The following is a 26,564-nucleotide window of genomic DNA, read 5'->3' on the forward strand; positions in this document are numbered from 1 at the left end:
CTAAAGATTTGATTTATATACTGTATCTTATGCATTCAAAGTTAATTCCAATATATTTTATACCAGACAATTTTATTTATTACATTTGTTTTCTTCACAACATTTTCTAAAAATGTCAAAAATATGTGGCTTTTGTACTTGAAAAAACTATATTTGTTCAGTAAAGAGTAATTAAGTTCAAATGGCATTTTTTCCTTGAAATATTGCATTAGAGCCTTGATTCACTGTAGGTGTTAGGATGGGGCAGCCTGCTTCCAACTGAACATAATCTGTCCGACACAGTAGAAAGTATGGTAGATCTGTCATTTTAACATTTAGCCCATTTAAATGATTATTGTATGATGATATAGTGCCATCTTGTGTTAAAAAGCAGCGTTGCACAAAACAAAACTGCAACATTTCTTCAACCACCACCAAAAGCAGTTTCATATTTTTAAAACAAGAATAACACAACAAAAAATGTGGAGAAAAGCTTAGTAAGTCTATCCCACAATACCCGTGCTAGAGTGCAGTACGATTAGTCTGTACATTAACATACACATTTGGCAAGAAGGTTTAAACATGTTTAGGCCCCAGGACCCCCTCAAAAACAAGGTGCTGCACCACGGTCAATTTCCACAGTAATGTTGCAGTTAGGGTACACATACAGCTTACGGCAGGCCAAACTAACCTCTAGCCACACTTTGTTTTCAGTAGTCTGTTTAGCGAATGTGGTGGTGCAGCATAGAGGCGCCCAATGAGAATACTATGTTTTTCCATACGCTTGTGCTAGGGAGCATCCAGTCTGTGTAGTGCACCAACCTACAGCTACTTCTGCACACGATATCTTCAATTCATGTACAACCTGTAAGAAACTGTGAAGCAGACAAACATGGACAGGGCTCTTGTGCTTTAACCCCTGAACATGTATTGGAAATGAAAAGTTCAAAAAAGGGTACAAATGGTACGGAAGATAAGGATAGGACATTAATTTTAGGATCTACAGCTTCAAGACTATTGCCTCACTCTCAATATGTCTAGACCAGTGTCTTTGTGTACATACTGTACGATACTAAATGCAGGGGACAGGTTTAAAGTTACACTTGTGTACTCGATGTAGGTTATACATCATTCTGAGAGGGCCATTGTGGCCACAGGTGTGCTTTAAACTTCTGAGTTTTAATCACCAGGATGTGATGACTGAAAAAGAAAATAATATACTGATGCACAGTGAAAATGCAACAGTTTTACATCAATAGCTCATTGGGCACATAGATAATGTTGTTTACATTTTAAATAGCGAGCAGAGAGGTTTGTTGATTGTTTGAGTAGTACTGTTCCTTGGAATAACAAAATACTGAGCTCAAGTCATGTGATTTCATAAAAAACACCAGGTGCTCAGTGTTTGGTATTTGAATTGAGCTAACATTTCCAAAATGAGTTGATTAAGAATCTGTATAAATAGCCATTCGAAAAGATCTGATTTTAATTAACGCAAGAACAGCAAAAGATACGACCGTGCCCTGCTTGAGTAATGAAGATCACCTGGTTGCTATCAGCATGATTGAAGGCGGCCTGCCTGTGAGAAAAGTTGCCAGGAGAATGAGATGTTCTGCTTCAACAATCAGCAGACTAGTCCAGAGAAACCAGGAATCCAGCTCTGTGAGGGACAGGCCACATCCTAGAAGGAAAAAAGTCACCACACAGGCCCAGGACTGTCACATCGGACTGATCCATCTGCGTAATCGTTTTCAGATTGCAGTGGCTACAGCATGAGAAATTCCAGGAAGAAATAACCTGCGCATCAGCAGAATGACTGTAGCTCTCCGTCTGCATGAAAATGATTTGCATGCTCGGAGGCCGTTCAGGGGTAACATGTTGAAAGCTGAGAGACGAAATCGCCATCTTCTGTGGGCCAGAGAACATCTGAGGTGGCTGCAGAGAGAGTGGTGGAGTGTTTTATTTACAGATGAATGCTGTTTTGCCCTTGACGGACCTGACTGAAGACAACGTGTGTGGAGGCGTCGTGGTGAACGTTATGCTGACTGTTGCATTGTTCAAGCCACCCAGTGGTGCGGTGGAAGTGTGATGATGTGGGGAGGAATCTCCTTTAACACAAGAACGCATTTTGTACAGATTGAGGGCAGCCTTACTGCTCAGCGATACATTGATACAAAGCCCTTGAGGCAACAGTTTTTCTGTTCCTGCAAGCCAATCTTGAAGTGTTGATTTTTCCAGCAGGACAATGCAAGACCACACAGTGCTAGTATTACAATTGCACGACTTCAAGAAAACAATGTCGAGGTCTTGCCGTGGCCAGCTTTTTCTCCTGACCTGAGTCCAATAGAACATCTGTGAGACCAAATCGCCAGTGCCACCCACAGGAGACAACCGCAACCAGCCAACCTTCGCCAGCTGGCTGCAGGTGCACAGGAAGAGTGGCGGAACATCCCACAGCAGTCTGTCCAGAGGCTGATCAGGTCTATGCATCAACGCTGCCAGGATTGTGTTAATACTCAGGGAGGTCGTGCCCGATACTAACTTTGTAATGTTTTCATTTTGACAGTGTGTCACGTTTCATATTGAAAATGTATGATTATTTGATCTGTGTTTTTATTCACATTTTCTGTGATTTTGTTTTGATATCTATGTTTAAAATATTTGATTAAATCCATTAGACCTGAGTGTTGCGTTTCTTTTGGGAATCTAACCCACAACATTAGCTAAGATAACTGATATTTCATACACACACCAGGTTGTTTTTTAGGGTAGAAAATGAAATTGGGAGAGATGTGAATATAATGCCAGTACATCGGACAGCGAATAAGACTGAAGCCTAGATCTGTGCTGCTGCACATACTTCACTCTGTCGATTACTACTATCAAGTACCCTTCAAGAAAGGGGTGGCCTGAGGAAATCTAGCACAATATCACACAACAATGAAAAAGGTATCATATTCAATTATGCATCAGAAATATTGAACACTTCAATAAGAACTGGGATGACTGAATTAGTCACATATTATAAGAAAAGAACACTGCACCCAATGAAGATACCAAACCAGAAATAAACAGCTCACAGATTTATTTTAGGGGTTTGTAAGTAGTCTCAATTTAATTCTTAATTGATTTAGAATTGCGATGGAGTTTCTTCAAGAAAAACAATTGCACTCAATAATGTTGATAGATGAAATGGTAGCTGTGTTAGTCCAGAGCTGATAGACAAAGAGAAAGAGATGGGATCCCTTTTATGGGACTAACTAAACAATAATTCATCACAAGCTTTCAAAACCTCAAAGGTTTCTTCAGGTGAAAGTAGGAAGGAGAGATTGATGTTTACATTCAAAAGTGGCATCAGAACTTTAACAAAAATAACCCATTTTGAATCAACTACAATTATAATACAAGGAAAAAAGCTGTGTTGAAAAAAAAAAAAAAAAAACAGGAGTGGCTGCATAATAAATGGTCTCGTGATTTATGACGTCACAGAAACCCTAGAACCCCGTAACTCACTGAAGCCCATCTATTATTCTATATATATATATATATATATATATATATATATACACATACACATACACACACACACACATAAACATATACATACATACTGTGACAGGACAATAAAAATGCTAAAATCATTTACTTTCAATTTCAAATAATCTTTTATTCATATTGTTCACCAATGTGTACAGTGCAGCACATGATTTATTTTGTGTTACCGGTAGCCTACAGGCTTAAGTAAAAAGAAAGTGCGCTAGGTATTCATTTGATTTTACTACTGTACTGGCATACTGTACAGATTTATATTTTTTTCATAACGTAATATGTAGCCTACCCAAAACACATTAGTGTTATTTCAGCACAATGATTTCTACATTTAAAATACATTGAGCACTAGAAATGTATGAGTGTGATTTTACTGTATTTTTTTTTAAACCTGACACCTCCTTATGTTGGACAAACATACCTGGTTTAGCGAGGGGCTACTGTACGATTATGAAAAGCTTTTTGATAGAGTAACAGGGTGCTCATGTCACGTGTGTGGGTAGCCGCTGCTTAAGCAATACAGGGAGACATGGGTGGTGGAGTTGATGATAAACAAAGGGGTCATGTGATGTTACCAGCGATGATAATGCACAGAGGGCAGACTATACAAAAGGCAAAATAAAACAAAGTACAAAAACTACAAATAAAAGGTGCCACACAGGGTGAGCGATAGCCTTACTGAATGAGGCGTCCCGCTCCAGGAACCGGCTCCACTACGTAACCCTCGCTATACATAATTTGGGATCAATATCCCGTTTCCCCATATTAATTACCAACACTAATTTCCCTATGTGCAGGGCAATCGCCCTGGCACAATACATATACACACACAAATATGCAATGTATATACACAAGTATTATAAATTGTAATGAGGTAGAAAAGCAGTATCCCTACCGAGTCCAGGAATTTTATAAATTTAAGATCTCCTGCATTAGAATTGTATTGATTCAAAATGGGTTCTTTTTGTTAAAGTTCTGATGCGACCTTTGAATGTAAACATCAATCTCTCTGCCCTACTTTCACCTGAAGAAGAGACCTTTGAGGTATTGAAAGCTTGTGATTAATTTTGTTTTTTTTGTTTAGTTTGTCCAATAAAAGCAATCGCATCTCCTTCTCTTTGTCTACTAAACAATGTGAAATGGTTAATTTTTTACTGAAGACCAACAGTTGACTGAGAAAGTCATACAATTGAGTTTGCCAAATGTGTAAAAAATAGCTCAAAGTGTACTCAGAAAGGCAGCCATGTTAGATCAGTAGTCAGTGTCATCGTCGTGTACATAGTTTGCTTACAGGTTTATATAACCTGTCCTTTGGATGAGACGTAAAACCGAGGACCTGTTGTAATTAACTTGACCTAATGATTACCTCATTTATCATGAGAAGCCAAAATTTACATAAAAGGATACCCTTCCTCACAGGGGTGTTTACATTTCACAATAAAGGAACCACTATTACAGCTGTTTAAATAAATGTTTAGTATCCATATTGATAAAGTACTGTATGTGTATTGTGCTCACGTACAAATAGTATGTTTCTTCCATTTCTTTGGTGTTTCCATCTTTAAAATACAGTACCTCAGTATTTGCATTCAGGAAAGAGTTTCATCCACTTTATGTTTTTTATCTCACGCCCACAGTGTAAATCCCAAGAGTTTTATTAGAAAGCTCCAGAAATAAAGAGCAGAAGATAAAACAGGCTTTTAGGTATTTAAACCACCAGGGACTGGTTTTACACCGCTTTTTCTAGCACTTAACAGGATGGTTGCTTACAAATTCATCTTTCTACCTGTTATTACTCAAGAATATTTATGACAGAACAATCTAGCCATCAGCTCAGCAAGTCTAAACGATTATAAGAGGAACATATTCCTTTCTTTCACTTTATTTTATTCTATAGAAAGATTTAGCAGCTTGCTAACTGAAAGGGCTCACTCCTGTCAGTTAGTTGTCTTATCCTTATTAATGGAATAACCACATTCGACGTTTATGAACTATCCTCTATGTATCCAACCTGGGCTAGGGACTGAAAAATGACTTTAACCCATTATCTCCTCTCTCTGAACTGGCAAAGGCTAATTTAAGAATATTACTGTGCTTTCAGCAATCAGTTCTTCACAACAAAGCCACACCACTGAAAAAGTTGTAATGACTGTTTATTATTAGAGATCACAATTGCTTACAATATCAACATACTTTTGTTGGCATGCTAGCTGGTGAGGAGTTAAAAAAGTTTTTTTTTTAATTTTTTTATTATACAAACTTTTATAATCCCTTCAAACTCTGGAGTTTTTTTTTTTCTACTGAATTTTCTAGATTTGCTTTTAACACTGATCCACCTACACAAACATCGCTGGTGGCAGCCTGCAACAACTTCAAAACAAGGCAATAAACACATACAGTACACAAAAAATAATACAAAAGGCTGCTTTTGAATCAAGCAGCCCGAGTTACTCACATCACAGTTTTATTAAATAAGGTTACAGTGCTCCCTTTACTTCTGCACCCAAGACTGCAAGGGAGCCCCCATGCAGTTGCAACAGTGATCTAATACAGCGCAAGAAGCCATTTAGACCTACTGTAAATGCACAGGTGTTTGACGTTTCAGTAGTAAGAACAACATTTTCCAGTGTTTTCCAGCAAGGTTTTCAAGAGGCAGTCTATAGCTTTGCAAATAGGGGGGTTATGTGATTTTACAGCTAGCAGCTGCACTGATTTGCAAGAGAAAGGCAGACGTGCACAACTGCTTATAATGATATTCATGAGGCGCTGTGTGTTTCTGATGAGCAACTGAATAGGGCTATAGCAGGATAAACTATTCCCCAGACAAATTTAAAGTGACAGCCATATTTTCAAATCATTATTTGTAGGCCTCACTAAGCTTGAACTTTTGATTTGTTTAAAAGACTATTGAGTGAGGAAAAAAGTCTTCATGAAACTGTTGTTTTCTTCTTTCATTTCGAAGCCTTGGATATCACTTAACGACAGTAGAACCCCACAGTTATGAACACAAAGGGAATGGAGGATGCTCCTAAGACAATTGTCTGCAACTCTGAAACTGATGCATGGTATGTGTACTGTATTCATACAGGTTTACATATTTAAAATGAATAATAATAATAATAATAATAATAATAATAATAATAATAATAATAATAATAATAATAATAATAATAATACCAAAAAGAAGCCAGGAGAACTGTGTCCAGTTTCGGGTGTTGTGTTTGGTTGACCAGTCACTTCAGAAGGGTGGGTTCATAACTCTGAGGTTCTACTGTAAATCAGACTGTAGTTACAACGTGGTAATAATGTCATTAAAAATGAAATGCTTTACATTTTTTTTATTACACCCCAAGTTGCAATGCAACACTACACAACCACCAGGACAATGTTGAAGTGTTTTTTTTGTTATTACTTAATCCCTTTTGAAATCCATAGACTTGTTTGGGGATCACTGACCTACTAAACAAAAAAAAAAAAAACAACCACACAGACACAATACAAAACATATTCATATATAAAGCAACTGTGCACATTTTAGTAATAATTATATATTACACAGGATCAGATGCAGCGATGTACTCAATGCAGCAGCAAAAAGCAGAAGCGTTACAATAAGATTAGAAGACTGTAGTCTAACATCTGGGAGAATTGCTCCCTTCAAGCACTACATCTTTACATAGTTTTTTCTTTTCTTGTTATTATTTTCATTTATACTCGCATCATTTCTGAAAATCTTTACTTTCTAGCTGAAAATAAAAAGGTACTGGATGGAAAACTATAATGTATCAACAGTTTTTTTTTTATAGAAATGTAGTTAATGCTTATGATTTTTAAATAGCAACTATACAACCCAGATACTACGTGCATGTCCACAGTGACATATGTTATAAAGTTGACACACTGATCTTGAGGCTGACAGGGATCGTTAAGGGTTGAAGTATAGAAAGTAAGCTTGTTTTCATGGCACAACTGGATGTCAAGGAATGATGTGCTACTGTTTGAAGCGAGCTGAGAGAATGAGATTGAAGTGGCTAGCGTTCTTGCACTACAATTTGAAGCGAGCAGAGAGAATGAGAATGGAGTGCGCTAGCGTTCTTGAGGTGTCCTTCCAGAGTCTTCCACAATTTCAGCATGATAAATGCAGTCTTTATCGCCCTGAAATACAAAAAAAAAAAAAAAAAAAAAAAAAAAAAATCCAGATTTTATTTCTTACATTACCGGCTTTCCACAAATGTGACATGTTGTACCGGTTTGAGATAAAGCAGAAAGATTGGTTGTTTATTAAAAATCAGATATGAGAAATAAACTAATCGCTGTTAAGGATTTGTAAAAATCCTGTGCACAGATGTCAGAACATATGGCTCACGTTGAAAATTAAAAAAAAAAAAAAAAAAAAGAAGGTTTAATAGCGGTTCCAGGCTAGAATATCAGTTTTTGTGACATAAAAAGTTAGTATGTCATTTGTTAGGTGTTATTATAAAGCTTCACTTTGTGTTTCACTTGGCCATGTGTTTGTCCAAATATTTGTTTCTCAAATCGTATTTCAAATCACATTTTGCAACTTTTGTTTAAGGCCATTGATATGCTATTCAAAATCTGCTCTCGTACATAATATTTAAAAGTGTTCTGTAATATGATCCTTACTTATGTGAAAGTCCTCAACTTAATCAAACAAAGAAACAATTGCTATATGTCAGCGATGTATCCAAAAAGTTAAGAAACTGCTCAGAAACATACAGGAATATAGTGTATTATATACATTATCATCATCACCTTCTATGAACATTTGTCACAGTGTTTTATCACATCTATTAGGCTGGGGATGCAGCTTCATTGCTCTTTCACTGCTGTGCAGCCATGGTACTTGTACTCTAATCTCCCAGCAGTCCATTCACCTGTATCAATCTTGCCGTTTCCTGAGTGGAGACCTCTGCTTAACGTACTAACCGGTGCTGTGTCCTGTTCTGTATATAAACCTATACAATTCAAGTCTGCAGGTCATTGAGCTAGGTAGAGGATTGTGGCCATGAATGTAACAATCAAAATAAGTTACATACCCCTTAAAACTGAACCCAAAGAATTGTGCAAGCTATCAATATGTTTGGACAGAGGTGCAGTCTTCCCACTGGAGTAATGCAAAGCAAATGTGGATTTATAGGCCCAGGTGGGAATGGTAACTGCCTGTATAATGTAACAGTGGAGAGAAGGGCCTGCCTCTGTAATATATGAACATGCTAGCCTGCTAAAGCAAACTGGGACATGACCCCCACCCTGCTCCATGGTGCAGGCTGAGTGTCTCACCCAGGCATGTCTCTTCACCTCTACCCACCCTGACCACCGGGGGCTCATGCTGCCACGCATGCAAGCATCTGCAGGTTTTTCTTCAAATACGGTTTTAATGTTTGTAGTAAATCTTTCTACAGTGTAATAAAAACATTGCATATTGAATTAGCCTCATAACCTCAAACTACATAAATATAATAAGGAGAGCATGAAAGGCGTATTCTTTCTTAATACATTGTGTTTTATCACAGCAGTCTAAAACACAGTACTATGTGCAGTAACAGCAGTAGTGCTGCTGTTTAATACTCATTAGATATTTAAATAGCTTGGATCCTGAGTGCTTACTAAGTGACAACTGTGAGATTCTGCAGCTTAAAAAGAAGAAAAAAAAAGCAATAAACACATTCAAGAAATTGACTTGGATGTTTCCTTATGCTAGAAAAAAAAATGTTTAAAACAAAAATACACATTTTTTTTCAACATTACCACTAAAACACGGATATATACAGTATATATATATATATATATATATATATATATATATATATACACTGTATATATATATATATATATATATATATATATATATATATATATATATATATATATTTGTTTTAATTCAGATATATTTAATGACCAATGCCAAGCTTAAAACAGATTCATGTTGCAAATGCCCGGTTTAGGCACTGGCACACGAGCAGTTAGGGATTCTACTACACTACATGTTTTACAGCTGGCAGGTATTGGGAGTTGTGTGCTGTGTGCTCTCAGTGCAGGGCTGGTGTAAATGGCAGTGACAGTCTTGAGTTCCCGAGGAGTTGCTGGAGTGTGAACTCACCCTGTTCCCCTGTTACACCATTTCATATTGATTGGCAGTGATAAATCGTGACAGACAGCAGGCCAACAGCATCCCAATCAACTGTGTAGAGAAGAAAGTGCAGCATGGTTAGTACAGGAGATTGAATAATCGGGTGCCTGGTAAATCTGCTCTGAACTGAGTGTTCTTATCAGCTTGACTAAGTCACACATGTCTGTAGGGTTACTAAAAGGAGTTGTTCATGCAGCTATAAGGGAGGAACAATATATTTCAAACTTCTGGCTCTTGTGAAACCCAGGACTGGGAGAAGGGCTTGTCTTCACAGTGTAAATCTCTTGGTTTGTGACTAATGCTTCTTGCTATAAAGAAGGCTCTGAAGTCACAGTTTGTGCTAGCGAGGAATGATTAAGGAAATTAGAACTGAGCCACAGTTAATGGCTTTCATTGATCTTTTTCCCCGATAACATTCACAGTTCAATTAATCATCAACGGAGTGAAAACACAGCCCAGACCTTTAACAGGTCACATGAAGGTTAACTGCATGTTATTCCCATTAGGCCTAATAGGGACTGTCCAGTCTGGTGTTAAATTGGGCACAGAGGAGTGAGGAGCAAGGTAGTGACACGATTGTTTTTTTTTGTTTAGTTTGTTGGCGGGGGAGGGAGAGGGCTATATGTTTTTTTTTTTTTTGTTTGTTTTTTTAATAAATTTAGTCGTTGCCAATTATTTTTTATTATTTTCTCCCAATTTGGAATGGCCAATTATTTTATTATGCTCAGCTCACCGCTACCACCCCTGCGCTGACTCGGGAAGGCGAAGACGAACACATGCTGTCCTCCGAAGCGTGTGCTGTCAGCCGACCGCTTTTTTTCACACTGCGGACTCACCATGCAGCCACCCAAGAGCTACAGCGTCAGAGGACAATGCAGCTCTCTGGCAGCTTACAGGCAAGTCCGCAGGCGCCCGGCCAGTCTACAGGGGTCGCTGGTGCGCGGTGAGCCGGGGACAACCTGGCCGACCTATCCCTCCCTCCCCCCAGGCGGCGCTCGGCCAATTGAGCGCCGCCCCCTGGAAGCTCCCGTCCTCGGTTGGCAAAGAAATAGCCTGGACTCGAACTCGCGACGTCCAGACTATAGAGCGCATCCTGCACTCCACGTGGAGCGCCTTTACTGGATGCGCCACTCGGGAGCCCCGGGGGCGATATGGTTTAAAGAAACCACTTGGATAGTAATTTAAATATTCAGCTTTTATGCACTGCTACAGACTAATGCTCTAGCCAATCAAGATCTATAAATCGGAATTCACTGACAATATTCTGGATATTTTGTCTTACTTTCTTAGGTTAAGCTAAACACCCTGCGAGAGACACACAGGAGCATCCAGCTGGACTGAGGGAGCGGTCTTAAAGTCTCACAGGGTAATCAGAATTAATTAATCATGTAAAGTGTATAACTGATTAGCAGTAAGAAACTTTGAGGAGCTCAGGGAGGCTTAATTAAAGTAAGTGATTATGTGTATCGCTGACGGCAAAAGGACGCAGACTTTTTAATGCTATATAATATATAACTCACTTGCTCTTTATCTCATATATAATAATTAGTCGCATTATCACACACTACCTTCCATCACATATTGGGCAGATAAATACATCACTGTGGTGGGGTCTTTCTTGGCTGTTTTACCCCACTCAGGACACCTTTCTCATTAAATATCTCAGGAATAGATACCAGTATATTTAATTGGCCATATTTTTAAAGCATTTGCCACAGTCTTTGACTCCTATTTTTGAACGAGGTAAAACAATTGTTAATTTTACAAAACTTGAAGTGATATGATTGAACTTTCCAAGCACTCTCAAGGTGTTTTGTTTCTCAGTAACATAATTTTTTCTTCTTTAAAAAAAAAAAAAAAAAAGTTAAATAAAAGAATGGAGGAAACGCTTTGAAAATATGGCCCAAAAGATTTTAATGAGCAATCAGTCTCACAAGTGCAGAGATAGTTTTACTACTGTAACAATGCAGAACGACTCGGACATTTGTTACTTTACTTCCAAAAATGTTTTTTCAATGGTGACCAGTCTTGGCAGTCACCCAGGCAAAAATACGTGTTTTAGAAGCAAAATGAATTCCACCCTGTTGTTCTGGCTTTATTTATTAGTAACGTATACTGTTTAGGATCTTCATACTTCACAATCAATCCCTCACAATCACTACATAAAAGAAAAGTACATGGAGCAAATGTTGTAAACTTCACCTGTGAAAACGCAATTCCAAAAGCAACTCCAGCTATGATGCCCATGTTTGTCTCCATAAAGCTGGTCACCAAATCGTAACAGCCCTGAAACCAAATGAATCATCAGTATTCAAAGCAATAACAAATGCGGTTTTCTAAACTCATTGATGTGTGAATATCCACTGAGGAAAAACAAAACAGAAGGGATACAGCAAACTAATGCAGCAAGGGATTTAGCCTGCGGCACCATCTAACCCCTTTCATAATAAATACCATGTTAATCAAGTCATGAATTATTTGTTCAGGAAAATCTGGAGGAACATAACAATACATATATCTATGGTGTACCTGCTGAGCAGTGGTAAATATGTTAGTGCTGTCAATAGTGGACCCCCAGGTGAATGGTCCAGGACGTACCTGCTGGTACACCTTGGTGGAGGCAATGGTGGCATTGCGCATGTCCTGTTGGCTGCAGTCACTGGCATTGGCACAGCAGCTGTGCGGGATGCCGTTCTTTGGGAAGTAGTTGCTGCCGAACCAGCTGGTGTAGTTCTGCACTCCACAGCAGCGCAGCTACAAGGGAAACAAAAACAGGAGACCAAATAAGAACAATATAGATTTAAATGAACTGAGCCATGACGAGACTTACACTATGGCTATTCCAGACACCTCTCTTCTTACTCACACTTGTCTGCACATAATCCACTGCCTTGCTTCGTTCATCATTCGCGTTGTAGTCGAGGACAGCTTCATTGTAAGTCCTGAGGAATGTGACCTTGATCTGGAAAGAAAATCCAAACAGATCCAACAATTACACAACACAGACATCTTGGAGAATGAGCATGTAGTCATTATTTGTTTGGAAAGCCTGGAAATGTAAGCTCCTGCAGGAACATGCAGCCTTGTGAATATGGTTATTCTATTATGAGCACAATACGTGTGCCACACTCAAATATACGTTTGCAGACATAACTCAATCAGATATGGTGTCCAAAATAAGACAAACTAAATTACTTTAATACATCAAAATGATGCTCTTGATTAACTAAATAAATGTCAAAACGCAATATTCAGGTGGGAGAGGTACCTACTTCATGTCGGAACACAAAGCCAGAAATACCAGCCACCAGCTCAGCCAGGAACACCAGAGACAGGAACATAGCATACTGTCAAAGAGACGACGAAAACAACAGGTCAAGACTGTGCATACAAACTCATCCAGGGCTGCAAGAATATCACGCTGTTAAGTACACCACAGCTACCAAATCCAAACACTGAAGACAAGATGTCCGTTTCCCAAACGATGACTTAAATTGCAACAAAATCTAAATATTGTGGATAACATCTCTTCTTGTGTCAAGTGTTCTTGTTGATTCTGAAGGTTTTTTTTTTCCCTACCGCAGTATAAATTCTGTTTAATAAAACAAAATGTGCATGTAAAAATGTTTTAATTACCTTGGAATAAATCATCTGGTTTATTTGAATGATCTAAAACAGGAGGGGATGCTTGTACTTTCACCATAAAATCCTGCTCTTTCACTGAACTTATTTAGGCAATAAGGTGGAATACAAAATCATACCTGGGGAAAACACCAGCAATATTAAAAGCACATTCAAATATCCCAAGGCCTGTCTTGCTGACATATGCCAAGAACTTCACTCATTTCTTCCAAGAACGCTTAAAAAAAAATATCTGTACATATATATGAATGTATGGGAGTATGGTAAGTGTTGTGTTATAATGTTCACGTGGCTGGGATGACTGCTTAGCAACTTTAGCAACTGCAGACCTCTTGATTTAAGTCCCTGTAGTTTTAGCTTTGGACTTCCACAGATTTGCATACAGATAAGAAACCGATACTGGATATTGTTATTTTTCAAAACGTTTAAAAAATGGTAAAGTCAAATCCATCAGGCCAGTACACATAATAAAAGGTTGCAGACGGTTATCAGTAGGTACCATCTGCACGTGTCGTGTCTCATTGCTCTTGAGCTACCATTAAAATGCTAAGTGTCTTCATTTCCCTGCAGTAGTGTGAAATGGAGTTCTTATTTTACAGTGACTTTGCAAAGCCGGATAATGGGCATGCACAGGAGAGAGCCGCACTACAGATATGTGCTTTGGATGTTCTGATTTACAGTAGTTGTGATTCAAACTGGAGACACATTTTCCATCAACAAGAAGAACCAGGGTAATCTAGATCACAAAACAGTAGCTGGTGCAGTATGTCATATTGACCACATACTGCATTTATGACTGCTTGCATGGAATGCGAGTAGCACTAACGTAACATCATGTAGCCCTAGATTACTTCTAATAGGGGTCTGTGAAACAAGCAGATACAATTGTATTTCATTTGGCCACATACCAATTTCAGCATCCACGGGCTTCCACGGCATGTTGCAAAGCATCCAAACAGCCCAAAGACAATAATAGTAGTACCAGTTCCGATCAGGACATAGGGGGCGTTGGTGGAGTTTTCAGCAATAAGGGAAATGTACGTCCCCAGGGTGAGCTTGCCCCATACGCCAACAGCAAGGAGGATTGCACCTGTGATCTACAAATGGAAATTTCAGTAAATTCAAGACTGAATCCGAAGAAAACCGACAACAAAACACTCAGCACAACCATTAAGTACAGTTTGTATGTTAAAAGTAACCAAATAAATGTATTCTTTTTATAGGTCTTCTCTTTCTAAATCTACATATAATCTGTGATATCATATTTTCAATGAAAATAATGCAATAACAAAACTAACATTAAATACTGCTTTTCCTTAGTTCTGTTTCAAACTTTAGTGGACTGTACCGTACAGCTATGGCCAAAGGTTTTACATCACTCTATAGAATTAACCAATTTTGCTTCAGTCGAATATGAAACCTGCTGAATAATGTTACGTTAGCATTACATACTGCTTTGTAGTTTTCCCTATATACTTAACAAAAACAAACTCATTGTGCAGGTTCTTTGATTACACGTTAAATAAAAGATCTAAACTGTGTAAACTATGTTTATATGTTTTTTTTTAGTTTTTTTTTTAGATCTCAAATCGTAAAATTCTAGATCCAAAACTGGTACGTACAGCCTTAGTTATACATACCACCAGCTACCATTTTTTTCACTAAAAAGGACATCTGTGCTGCTGTGTTTCAAACAGGACTAAAATACAGATGGCAGTTTACAGACTCTCTGTGTGGCTACACTGTGGTCACCACAGTGACAGAAATAATAATCCTCCCAGCTTGCTGATCAATACGGGAGCACCATTTCCTCCAATCAGCCTAAAAGCTATGACCCAGTCTTATCAGTGAGCCGTCTGATTGAAGCAGAAATTACTTATCTGGGTCACTAACATGGCACTGCTACTCAAAACCCATTCAACTGGCAGGCAGCCATGAACAACTTACCGCAGGGCACTTTCCCTGTGCAGCTGAAAGCCCAGGCCTGCCGGGTCAAGCTGAAAACCACAGCAGAGCTGACTTATCTACCCTCTTATCTGTACTGCTTGGATAGTTCACCTGGTGTGAAACATGAACTCACACCAGTTCAGTAATGATCCAGGCTTGTGACCTCCTTTTGAAACAAAACAGAAACTTAAAACCGACAACGCTGGGTCATGTCTGAGCCCAAGGGCATCGGCAGTCTCCTACCTCTTTATTAATGTGTTACAGATACATTTTGGTGAGGGCTGTTTTCCAGCAATAGCACCGTTAATCTTTTTGTACTGTTCATTAAATTACATATAGCTGCACATTAATAACATATGCTATGAAGAATGTCTGCTTTGAAGGGGTTATTATTACCTCAGCAAACTGTTACAGTACCTTAGCACTATCTATCCTGTTTAGTGACAACTCCCAGCAAGTACACCTTTCAATACCTACATTTAAATATAAATATAGCTGCAAACCATTGTTCGTGACAGCACACCAATCTTGCATTTCCTGAATTCAAGAACACTGTAAAAGCCATGTCCAAGGTTTCGTTACAGTTCATGTGCGTTTTTTTGCATAGGGTGATATTACACAAATCGAGAACATACAAGGGGTGTGCAAGTAAATCAGAATAAGGTCTGATAATGCTCATTCCAAATGAATCACAACTGGATGACCTTGATTCATAAAATTCAGGCAACTTCATTTTCCCCCAAAATTAAAAAAATAAAAAATAAATCCCAATCCATGCAAGTGTGACATAGACAGGTAAACAAACAGTCTCCATAATATACTATAATGTAATATACTCTATAATGTAATATACTCTATAATGTAATATACTCTATAATGTAATATACTCTATAATGTAATACACACTCTAATGTAATATACTCTATAATGTGTCTTAAAGAAAGTTATTCAAATTCCATCACAATTGGGCCAGCTGTTGGGCACACAGTACACTTGCCTCGACTATATCCCATCGCCTGGGTTACACATTCCTTGCAGGGGAAAATGACCCAATAAGTAAAGTTGGTCATCATGACCTAGATTAAGAACTGAATGTCCATATCAAGTTTCATCACAATTGGTGGACAATTCTCCATGAAGACATGTTTGACATGGTATATTAATAATACCACTGTCACTCGCAGCTGAACTTCAAGAACGCCTCTACTTTGTTTTTTTAACAACTGACCCTGACAACAAGACCTGCGTGAGCTGCATGCTGGGAGGAATAGCTACAGCTACTCAATACAATAGCTGTGGGTTATTGTGACAAGAATGGCTGAGTGGGTGACGTCAGACCAGAAGACAGGAACACAAACGACAGAGAGATGTGGAGTTTGGTGGAGCTGAGCGAATGCTTTCGCTCAGCATTTAATGAATAAACAGACAGAAAATAAACGTTTGTAACAAAACACAAAAAACAGGACACGGCACTTGCGCCAAAATAAACAGACATACAAAACGACTAACCACTAAACAGACGGTGCAGGACAGACGAACAAACACGGTGAGTGAAAACACTTATCTTTACGATTTTACTTTACTTTTACTTTATACTACCCTCCGTCTCCTAACCCGTTCTCCACTCACCGAACACCAACCCCCAGTGAGTGAAAACATGCAGCTTTTATGCAGTTGTACCGAGATTCGATTGCTAGTCAATCATTCAATTGGAATCTCGGTACAACTGCACGTGAATTAATTAAAGTGCAATTCCCCGTGCTCACATATTACTTTTTACTTGCACGTGATGTGATGTGCCATCCCCGTGCCTAAATACAAATATACAATTTACACACACGTGAAACACAGACCGCTTATATCCCGTGTACCAATGCCTATACACCAACATTTACACACAACACGTAACATATAACACACACAGGGGGGGCACTTTGCCACATATACCCCCCCTTGTGCAACGCACACATGGCCTCAACGGCCACCTCCCCCCTTAAATACCCAGCAGTCCAGGCAAAAGTCTCGGGCTGGGAAGGGAGGCTTCAGTGGGCCCATGGCTGGAAATGCTGTCAGCTCCCCTGCCGGTAGTGGCACGGCTGACAGCATGCTGGTCCCGTCCTGCAGCGAAAAAGCTGCGGGGGCAGGTGGTCCCCCGACCTCCCCCTTCTTCATAGCCGGCAGCTCCCTCCTGTGGGGCTCCGGCCACAAGAACTCCTGCAGCGAAACTGCTGCTGGGGAAAGTGGTCTCCAGACCTCCTCCCCCTTCTTCGTGGCCGGCAGCTCCCCTTTCTGGGGCTCCGGCCACCGTACTCCCTGCGGAGGTACGGGCAGCAGAGGCAGCTCCAGCTCCTCTGCTCCTGGCGGTGGTGGTGGTGGAGGCAGAGGCAGCTCCAGCTCCTCTGCTCCTGGCGGTGGTGGAGGCAGAGGCAGCTCCAGCTCCTCTGCTCCTGGCGGTGGTGGAGGCAGAGGCAGCTCCTGCTCCTCTGCTCCTTGCAGTGGTGGTGGCGGAGGCAGCGGCAGCTCCTGCTCCTCTGCTCCTTGCGGTGGTGGAGGCAGAGGCAGCTCCAGCTCCTCTGCTCCTGGCGGTGGTGGAGGCAGAGGCAGCTCCAGCTCCTCTGCTCCTGGCGGTGGTGGAGGCAGAGGCAGCTCCTGCTCCTCTCCCTCGGGTGGTGGAGGCAGAGGCAGCTCCTGCTCCTCTCCCTCGGGTGGTGGAGGCAGAGGCAGCTCCTGCTCCTCTCCCTCGGGTGGTGGTGGAGGCAGAGGCAGCTCCTGCTCCTCTCCCTCGGGTGGTGGTGGAGGCAGAGGCAGCTCCTGCTCCTCTCCCTCGGGTGGTGGTGGAGGCGCTGCCGGCTCCTCCGACAGCGGGGGTAGGGCTGGTGGCGGGCGTCTCCGCTGGGCTCCCTTCAGCAGCAAAAACAGCGGCTGCTGTGGAGCCTGAGCTTCACGCCCTCGTCCCTCCCAAAAAAAAATAGGGGTTTGGGCCTTCAGCTCCTCCCCTCCGGACACAGGACGCACCGACTCCTCCCTCTCGGGCCGTGGACGCACCGACTCCTCCCTCTCGGGCCGTGGACGCACCGACTCCTCCCTCTCGGGCCGTGGATGCACCGACTCCTCCCTCTTGGGACGTGGACGCACCGACTCCTCCCTCTTGGGACGTGGACGCACCGACTCCTCCCTCTTGGGACGTGGACGCACCGACTCCTCCCTCTTGGGACGTGGACGCTCGGGCTCCTCCCACTCGGGACGTGGACGTTCGGGCTCCTCCCACTCGGGCTGTGGACGTTCGGGCTCCTCCCACTCGGGCTGTGGACGTTCGGGCTCCTCCCACTCGGGCTGTGGACGTTCGGGCTCCTCCCACTCGGGCTGTGGACGTTCGGGCTCCTCCCACTCGGGCTGTGGACGTTCGGGCTCCTCCCACTCGGGCTGTGGACGTTCGGGCTCCTCCCACTCAGGCGCAGGACGTTCGGGCTCCTCCCACTCAGGCGCAGGACGCTCGGGCTCCTCCCACTCAGGCGCAGGACGCTCGGGCTCCTCCCACTCAGGCGCAGGACGTTCGGGCTCCTCCTCCCCTGGCTCCTGCTCTGGGCAGTCCTCGTCCTCATGCCCATATGCAATGCACATGGTGCACCACCTTGGCTCCCTCTGCTTCCTCCTCATTTTTCCCCCTCTCTGCCTCCTTCTGCTCACCTTCCTCCTTTGGGCTGGTTCCTCCTCCTCTTCCTGGAAGGGGCAGACAGCCACCGTGTGCCCATACACCCCGCAGGCAAGGCACCAACCTTGGTCCTCCAACCTGCCGAGGAGATCCTCCAGCTCACTGCAGCCGTCTCTCCAGTTCCAGCCTTCCATTTTTTTTTATTTTTTTTTTATTTATTTTTTTTTATTTACTTTTCCACAAAAAAAAACTGCGGTTCCCGCTCTGGCCTGAGCCCTGGAGGCGCTGTTATCCCGGTTCTGACACCACGTGTGACAAGAATGGCTGAGTGGGTGACGTCAGACCAGAAGACAGGAACACAAACGACAGAGAGATGTGGAGTTTGGTGGAGCTGAGCGAATGCTTTCGCTCAGCATTTAATGAATAAACAGACAGAAAATAAACGTTTGTAACAAAACACAAAAAACAGGACACGGCACTTGCGCCAAAATAAACAGACATACAAAACGACTAACCACTAAACAGACGGTGCAGGACAGACGAACAAACACGGTGAGTGAAAACACTTATCTTTACGATTTTACTTTACTTTTACTTTATACTACCCTCCGTCTCCTAACCCGTTCTCCACTCACCGAACACCAACCCCCAGTGAGTGAAAACATGCAGCTTTTATGCAGTTGTACCGAGATTCGATTGCTAGTCAATCATTCAATTGGAATCTCGGTACAACTGCACGTGAATTAATTAAAGTGCAATTCCCCGTGCTCACATATTACTTTTTACTTGCACGTGATGTGATGTGCCATCCCCGTGCCTAAATACAAATATACAATTTACACACACGTGAAACACAGACCGCTTATATCCCGTGTACCAATGCCTATACACCAACATTTACACACAACACGTAACATATAACACACACAGGGGGGGCACTTTGCCACAGTTATATAAAACCAGACCCTCCTCCTCCCCCTCATACTCTCCTCAGCAGTCATCTCTATGAATTGTAACACCAGCAGAGGGCACTGTGGTCTTTTCTTAGTGCTTCCCTACAGCTACAGGTACTGAACAAGTGATTGCTGGATAACTATTCCATACGCCCACGTCAATTTCTATTACAACACCATGGGATCAATAGCCTATTCGCAGGACAGATTCTGGGTGTATAAATGATAATTCCTGTATGTGTGCCACTGAGATCTACAGTATATTCAGAATGCTATTTGTTTTTCAGTTGGTTGAGGGAACACAGACAGTCCTCGCACTTACGACACAGTTGGTTCCTGAAAGTCGCGTTGTAAATCAAAGCACATTTTCCCATAGGAACAATGTTATAAATTGGGGTTACGTTCCTGACTCTCTGGCCAGATAATATATTTTTACAAAAATGACCCGTTATATTTTACTGATGCAAATACTGATTTAACTCTTTACACTCAGCCAGGTGGTTACACGCATATATTATTACTCAGGCACCTACCTGGCTTGTTTAAAAAGTACAGACTCGGGGCTTTCCTATGACGTATTCAGTGTGTGTATGCGGTACTCCTAGCCCGAACTACCCCCAAGACCCTCATCATGTGACAGAGTTCACAGCTTAGGTTTCGTTTTTAGTCCATTGCTCTTATCAGACATTGTTAAAAGGACAAATAAATTCTATAAAAAAAAAAAAAAAAAAAGGTGTTGCGGTTCGGACACCGAGCATGCGCACATGACGCATGGCTCGTGTCTCACCGTGCCATAAATGTCGTATCGATATCATAAAGTCGAGCAGGGTAATGCTAAAGAGTCGTAAGTGCCGTGATTTGTAAGTTGAAGTGTCGTAAGTCGAGGAGCGCCTGTAAATTCACTTCCTGAGAACATGTTTTATTTTTTTTATTTTTTTTAAAGCAAAAGTTGGTTATTACCCCATTTACTGCGGTCACATAAATATCCCCCCAAGGTTATATTCCATCAATAATGAAACGAGCAAAGTTCAACAGTGGCTTTCCTCACTTTGGAATATCTTCCTCTCTGCTGTTATTCTGACCCCCCCCCCCCCCCAAAGAAACGGGTTTAGTCCTGTCGGTTTTGTCATTAGGCTAGGAAGATAATAGGAAGATAATATCCTAATAGCACAGATATAATAGTAATCGCTTTAAAACAAGCGTTCTAAGAACAGCTCATTATACAGAAGGTCAGACACCAGAGTAAACCAACTCCAAAAACTAGGTTTTTGTGATAAAGGCGATTTGCTGCTTTAGTTTACTGATTGCGACTAGTTCAAAACCAAAGATAAACTTTAGGGAAGTGGTGCAACACATTGCAAAGCTAAAGTATCTGAAACTGAAAGCCATCGTCATTGACAGCCCTTCAGTAAAGCACAGCAAGGATGCTGAAGTAATATTTGCTTAGCATCATTTTTTACAGTTGTAAAAACAAACAAACAAACAAACATGTAAAATCACTCACAGCTATCAAAACCATTCAAGCTTTGACAGACCACGTCATTTTTTGTTGTTGTTTTTATAGAAAATGTTCAGCCTTAACTCTTGTGTGCTTTCTCAGACTTACGGATTGGAAAAGCAGGAGAATCACTAGTGATGACGGTGGAAAAGCCCCACATTTTGCAGTTTTTTTTTTTTTCTAGCACATGCCAGTGCCAGCCTGCATGAGGACAGAAAGTAACCTGTCCGAGAGCCAGGCAGTGCTGCTGACTCCATCTAGAATACTCTGTGACAAGCACATTTCATATATTTAGATTTTTAAAATAAGTTCTAATCAAACTTGCTTACAATGACTGCTGGACAAGAGTATAAACAATATATCTATATTCCTGGAGTCACAGTATATGCAGTATAAGTTTGCCTGCATGTACTGGTAACTGCTACTGTAGAATAGTAATTCATGGATTAAAAATGCTGTAATTACACAGTGTCGTGTCTTTCAGTTGCAGAGACCTCTTATATAGTACAGTACTATCACTGACTGGTTATGGTAAGTTGATATATATTGACCTCAGACCCTAGCTGCAGTAATTAAATGTGTAACTTGTGTCTGGAACCATTTCAATTAAATAATTAGGTTAATTTAAGAAATTTTATCAGCATTACCACAACACTTCTAGTAAGCAGGGCCAGGCTCAGGGGAAAAGCTTGCCCTTATCTGAACAAAACAGCAAGAAGGGCATTCTGGAACATGTAACCAGGTGAATAATTAAACTGCAGGGATGTTTTCATTTTTACACTGAGTGTAGTTAAAGCTATTATGCTAATAGAAGTATTCAGAATTTATTAAAATGTGGATAGACTATATGTATACCAATATGGAAGATACCGTGAAAATAGACTTTTGGAACTAATGGTTAAAATCGAGGCCTGTCACAGTGAAACTTGGATATCTGGTCAATAAACAAATAATGGAGAGCTGTCAGAAAACAGCAGGTATCCCACATTAATCTTTTACTGAACATACATACCTGGAGAGTGGACTAGAGTAGTTTGTGGTGACTGAACCTGGGAACTGCAGCAGTGAGCTAATTGAAAAGCTCTGCTAGCTCTGATTGAATGTAATACCACTGGCACAGAGGAGCCCAGTTATTTCCTGCTTTAATTACACAACATATTGAAAACATGCCTCTTTGAACAGCTTGGACATTGCCTTGAAGTCCTTAATAACATCAAACAGCAAAGGACATGCAAGTTAGCAGAGTACCAGGAGCAGAATGCATTATTCAAAAATACAACATGCAATATTTACCACTATCTTCGGTTTGCTTTTCTATGCATGTTTTTAATTAGGCTGAGATATTCTGGAGACAAACCTGCAGCTGTACTGCCATCGCTATAACCCTTGAGCAGGATTAGCTTTTAAGGCCACAACACTTACGAATACATAAAAATACACTACATCAATCGTCAGTTGGAAGGGGTTGGGGGGGGGGGGGTTAGTTTATCTCTGTAGATTTTAAACTCGTTATAACTACACCTTTCTCATGAAGTAACTAGACCTACAGTTCTAACTACTGTGGACACCCTCTCTGGATAAGCAGACGTTCTATTAGGAAACCCAGCAGTGCTGCACTGCGTCTTTAAAGAAAGAGGCTGATGATGTGCAGTCTGAGAGGGTATCAAACCACCATCGCACGACTGCCTGCGGCAGCAACTCACTGACTCATTATTGAGCTACAGTTTTTTTTTTTTTTAACACTCATGGGACAGGCAGGTTTTTTTTTCTCATTTGCAGTGGATGTGATTGCTCGTGCTATTAGGCATCACAGACACCTCAGTGGTGTGTGACATTTTTAACCACAATTTATTTTAGAATCTTGCAGATATGGAACAGCTGGCATAATTCTCTCCCTTGATACAGATGCGACGTTCCTTCCCCATACAGAATAGGATAAAATCAGACCTTCCTCAATGACGGATTCATTTGTTCAGTTAGCATAAAGTAAACTTATTTTGACTTTAAATAAGAGAAAATGTGTCTCATGCATATGAGTAATTGATTTCAGTGATTTCTGTTCCAAAGATCTCAAGTTGATGCTTTTATTGGATGCCTTAAAAGTAAAAGAATACGCTTGAGAATAAACATTTTGTGGTGTTTTATTTATAACTTGTCTAAGATATCATTGCAATTAATCAAGGTCTACTTTCTTATCAATAATCATTTTTCGAACCAGAAATGTGCAATTAATCAGTCATTTCTGATCACTGTTACAATATGTACATGTGGGAGTATTAAACAGTTTGTGATTTGCAGACATACATGTCATTCATTTAAAGTGGTTCGGTTTTGAAAGTGAGAGAAGGTTCTACCTATGTACTGACTGGCAGTCTTTCTGGAGTGCGCTGCTGATGTGTCTGAAGCGTTGAGGAGGCTGCTCTGCCCGCTCAGTCAAGGCCCGTTGATGCTGCTGCATGCTAATCTGCTTGTTATCACAGCTCTATTCAATTTGGAGTCACACACTGCTGCAGTCACATTTTGTGCTACTCAAAAAATGGAAACAAGGTCGAGGAGGGAGGTTAAGGAAGCAGGAGATCTGTTGACAACGCAGAATTTCATTTTCAACACAAAAACGCCATGAAATGGAACAATCTTAAAGGTATTGTTTCTATTCTAATATGATATTCTGTGGACTATGTGGTATGGATCACTGATAATGTGCTTTAACTACAGTTAGTGCCACAAGTGCGCTACTCACTCCTGAGGAAAAACCTGAAGTGCTTTCACCAAGTCAGCCCCACATTCAGGTCAATATGGAAACCAACCAAATTAGTTTCAAGTCAAATTTGACTGTAGCTCTTGCAATTTCAAACCAATACCTTCCGCAAGCACTAATATGGGTTTAGAAACCTTATTCTAAACCCACCCTCATGAAATCCTGGGTGTGTCCCCGTACAGATTCCACCTATTAAGTGATCAGATACAGGGAGGTTTAGAGCCACAGCCTGGACACCCACAGAAGATCAAGGCTTCATTAAGTGCTGACAGACGTCCTCCACAGTACATGTAAAAGGCAATGCATTAGAGCAGGGGTTCTCAAACCCGGTCCTGGGGACCCGCTGTGTCTGATGGTTTTCATTCCAACCGAGTCTCAATTACTTAACTATACACTTAACTGAACTGATAATTTGCTTAATTTACTTGTGTTCAGCTCTTAAACAGTTGCATGTTTAAGAGCTGAAAACAAGTAAAAATGTCTAAGCTAAGTATTAGTGCAATTAAGGGTCTAGTTAAGTAATTGAGAGCTTGGTTGGAATGAAAACCACCAGACACAGGGGAGTTTGAGAGCCCATGCATTACAGGAACACTTACACTGGACTATTTAATCTATAGGGCCTTTAATGGCTGGTTTCACAGCCCCAGATTAGCGCTAAATCTGTTACTCAATGTTAATTTAGGTAAAGCAGTCCAAGACTAGTGGTAATTGAGGGCTTTGAAACCAACTGAAAGGGTTTAAGATTAAATTACGACTATCCCTACATTTTGTCAATTGCTGTAATATCGTTTTAAAAACTTTTCCAAATGGTTGATAGCACAATGATCTCTGTTTTATTTTGGGATACAACCCTACTGGGAGTGCCCATCCCTGATCTTCAGACATAATGTCAAGACATCTGGGACTGGGGTTTGATGTCAGTCGTTCCCAGAACCCTCTGTTCTCTCCTGGTCTCTGTCGGGGTGAATCAGTACACCACACAGTTTTTCTAAAGGTTGTTGTGGATTAAAACAAAACCACTTGCATCCTTCCAACTGCTAAACAGATGCCAGCCATCTGCCAGCAATTTAGAATCACAGACCCTTGAGCTCTTGTTTCTTTTATCACAAAGGTTTAGTTTACCAATGCCAGGCACTGTACAAAAGATAACTCTTATTCATAGGCAGTATTCTTAAAGTCAAAACAATGTGGCTATTTAGGATTCATCTAGGGTGGCTTGAACTTTTCATCCAGTGTTTTGTTTTTTTTTCCCCCCATTTCCTGTTTACGGCAGTCCCATGCCAATTCATAAATTTATTACAGTATGGTAAATGGTTAATAAATGTGACGTTGTTGGTGAGGCTGTATGTCTTTACAGCTGTCTCAATGGACATGACTAGGATTTATAGGTTTCAATTTTCTATTACTTCCAGGCACACTTATTAAAACCCAAAGTGAATAACAATATGCAACAGCTACAGACCCAGTTTGTATAGATGTTGAATACAAGGTGAACATAAAGTAATGGTGATGAGCCTTGTTCAGTTAGTTTGTGCTGTGAAAAATGTCATGAAGCATTTTGGTATGAGCATCATAGTACTGTGCATATACTTGCAAGTTATTTAAATGGACGATTACAATAGAGCATCATGTTTATAGCAGGATGCTAAATTTGTGTGTGTGTAGAAAGCACAACCTTTCCTGCCAGCTGACATCTTACAGGTCTGTGACAGGTCTTGACATACTAACACGGTTTTAAGGTAATCCTCGCTATCATGGATTGTCATGTCGTAACTCCTGACAATTTAACCCATGGTGCTTTTACTGTTTTTATTATGCTTCACTAAACTATGCCTGTACTATGGTACTGTACTGCAGTAAACATTCTTGTAGCATAGCATTCAATTAACAGATACTGAAAAGATCAGGCAGTGGGCTACATATTCACATGGATGACATTAATCTGAATTTTAGCACTGAATTTCCAATATAACACTCTAATAAGCAGCCTTACTTCACCGAACACCTTGGAAACTGTCCTTAGATACTATAGCTATAAAATAAACGTAATAGGTCTAGTTTAGTGTTGATTGGTATTGAATTTTTTTTTCACTGCCTAAGCAATTCTTTCTGAAAAGCAACTACAGCAGATAGAGCAAAAATAAATCACTAGGGGACTGGAATGTGCGTTTATCAAGACGCTCCATTAAAATGCCAGTGCCTGACTTGTATTGGTTTCTTTTTTCCAATGCATTTAAGCTGCACTTCCCTTGACACAATGCTGATTTGCACTGAAGCGCTGCAGCTCCCAGTACGTTGTGAAGCCCAGCCAGTCAGATCCCTTTTACTGCATCATATGTCAACTCCATCTCTCTAATTGGCTGTTTACCTCAGAGTTTCACAGAAGGCACAGACCATTCTGTCCAAAAAAAATTAGATAATTTACAGCACCCGTC

General features: G+C 40.8%; 1 protein-coding gene across 1 annotated transcript in view; it reads right to left on the reverse strand.

Annotated features, from left to right (window-relative positions):
- Positions 1-5,664: 5,664 nt before the first annotated feature.
- Positions 5,665-26,564, reverse strand: part of LOC117406008 (tetraspanin-7) — a 54,018-nt gene continuing 33,118 nt past the window's right edge. Inside the window, exons 2-8 of the mRNA XM_034009642.3 lie at positions 14,230-14,418; positions 12,952-13,026; positions 12,546-12,641; positions 12,278-12,433; positions 11,882-11,965; positions 9,650-9,730; positions 5,665-7,683 (exon numbers count right to left, since the gene is read on the reverse strand). Coding sequence (XP_033865533.1) covers positions 9,662-9,730; positions 11,882-11,965; positions 12,278-12,433; positions 12,546-12,641; positions 12,952-13,026; positions 14,230-14,418 — 669 coding nt within the window. The 3' untranslated portion in view covers positions 5,665-7,683; positions 9,650-9,661. The remainder of the gene's footprint in view (positions 7,684-9,649; positions 9,731-11,881; positions 11,966-12,277; positions 12,434-12,545; positions 12,642-12,951; positions 13,027-14,229; positions 14,419-26,564) is intronic.

This window comes from Acipenser ruthenus, chromosome 9 (assembly GCF_902713425.1).
Source record: "Acipenser ruthenus chromosome 9, fAciRut3.2 maternal haplotype, whole genome shotgun sequence".
NCBI classification, from domain to species: domain Eukaryota; kingdom Metazoa; phylum Chordata; class Actinopteri; order Acipenseriformes; family Acipenseridae; genus Acipenser; species Acipenser ruthenus.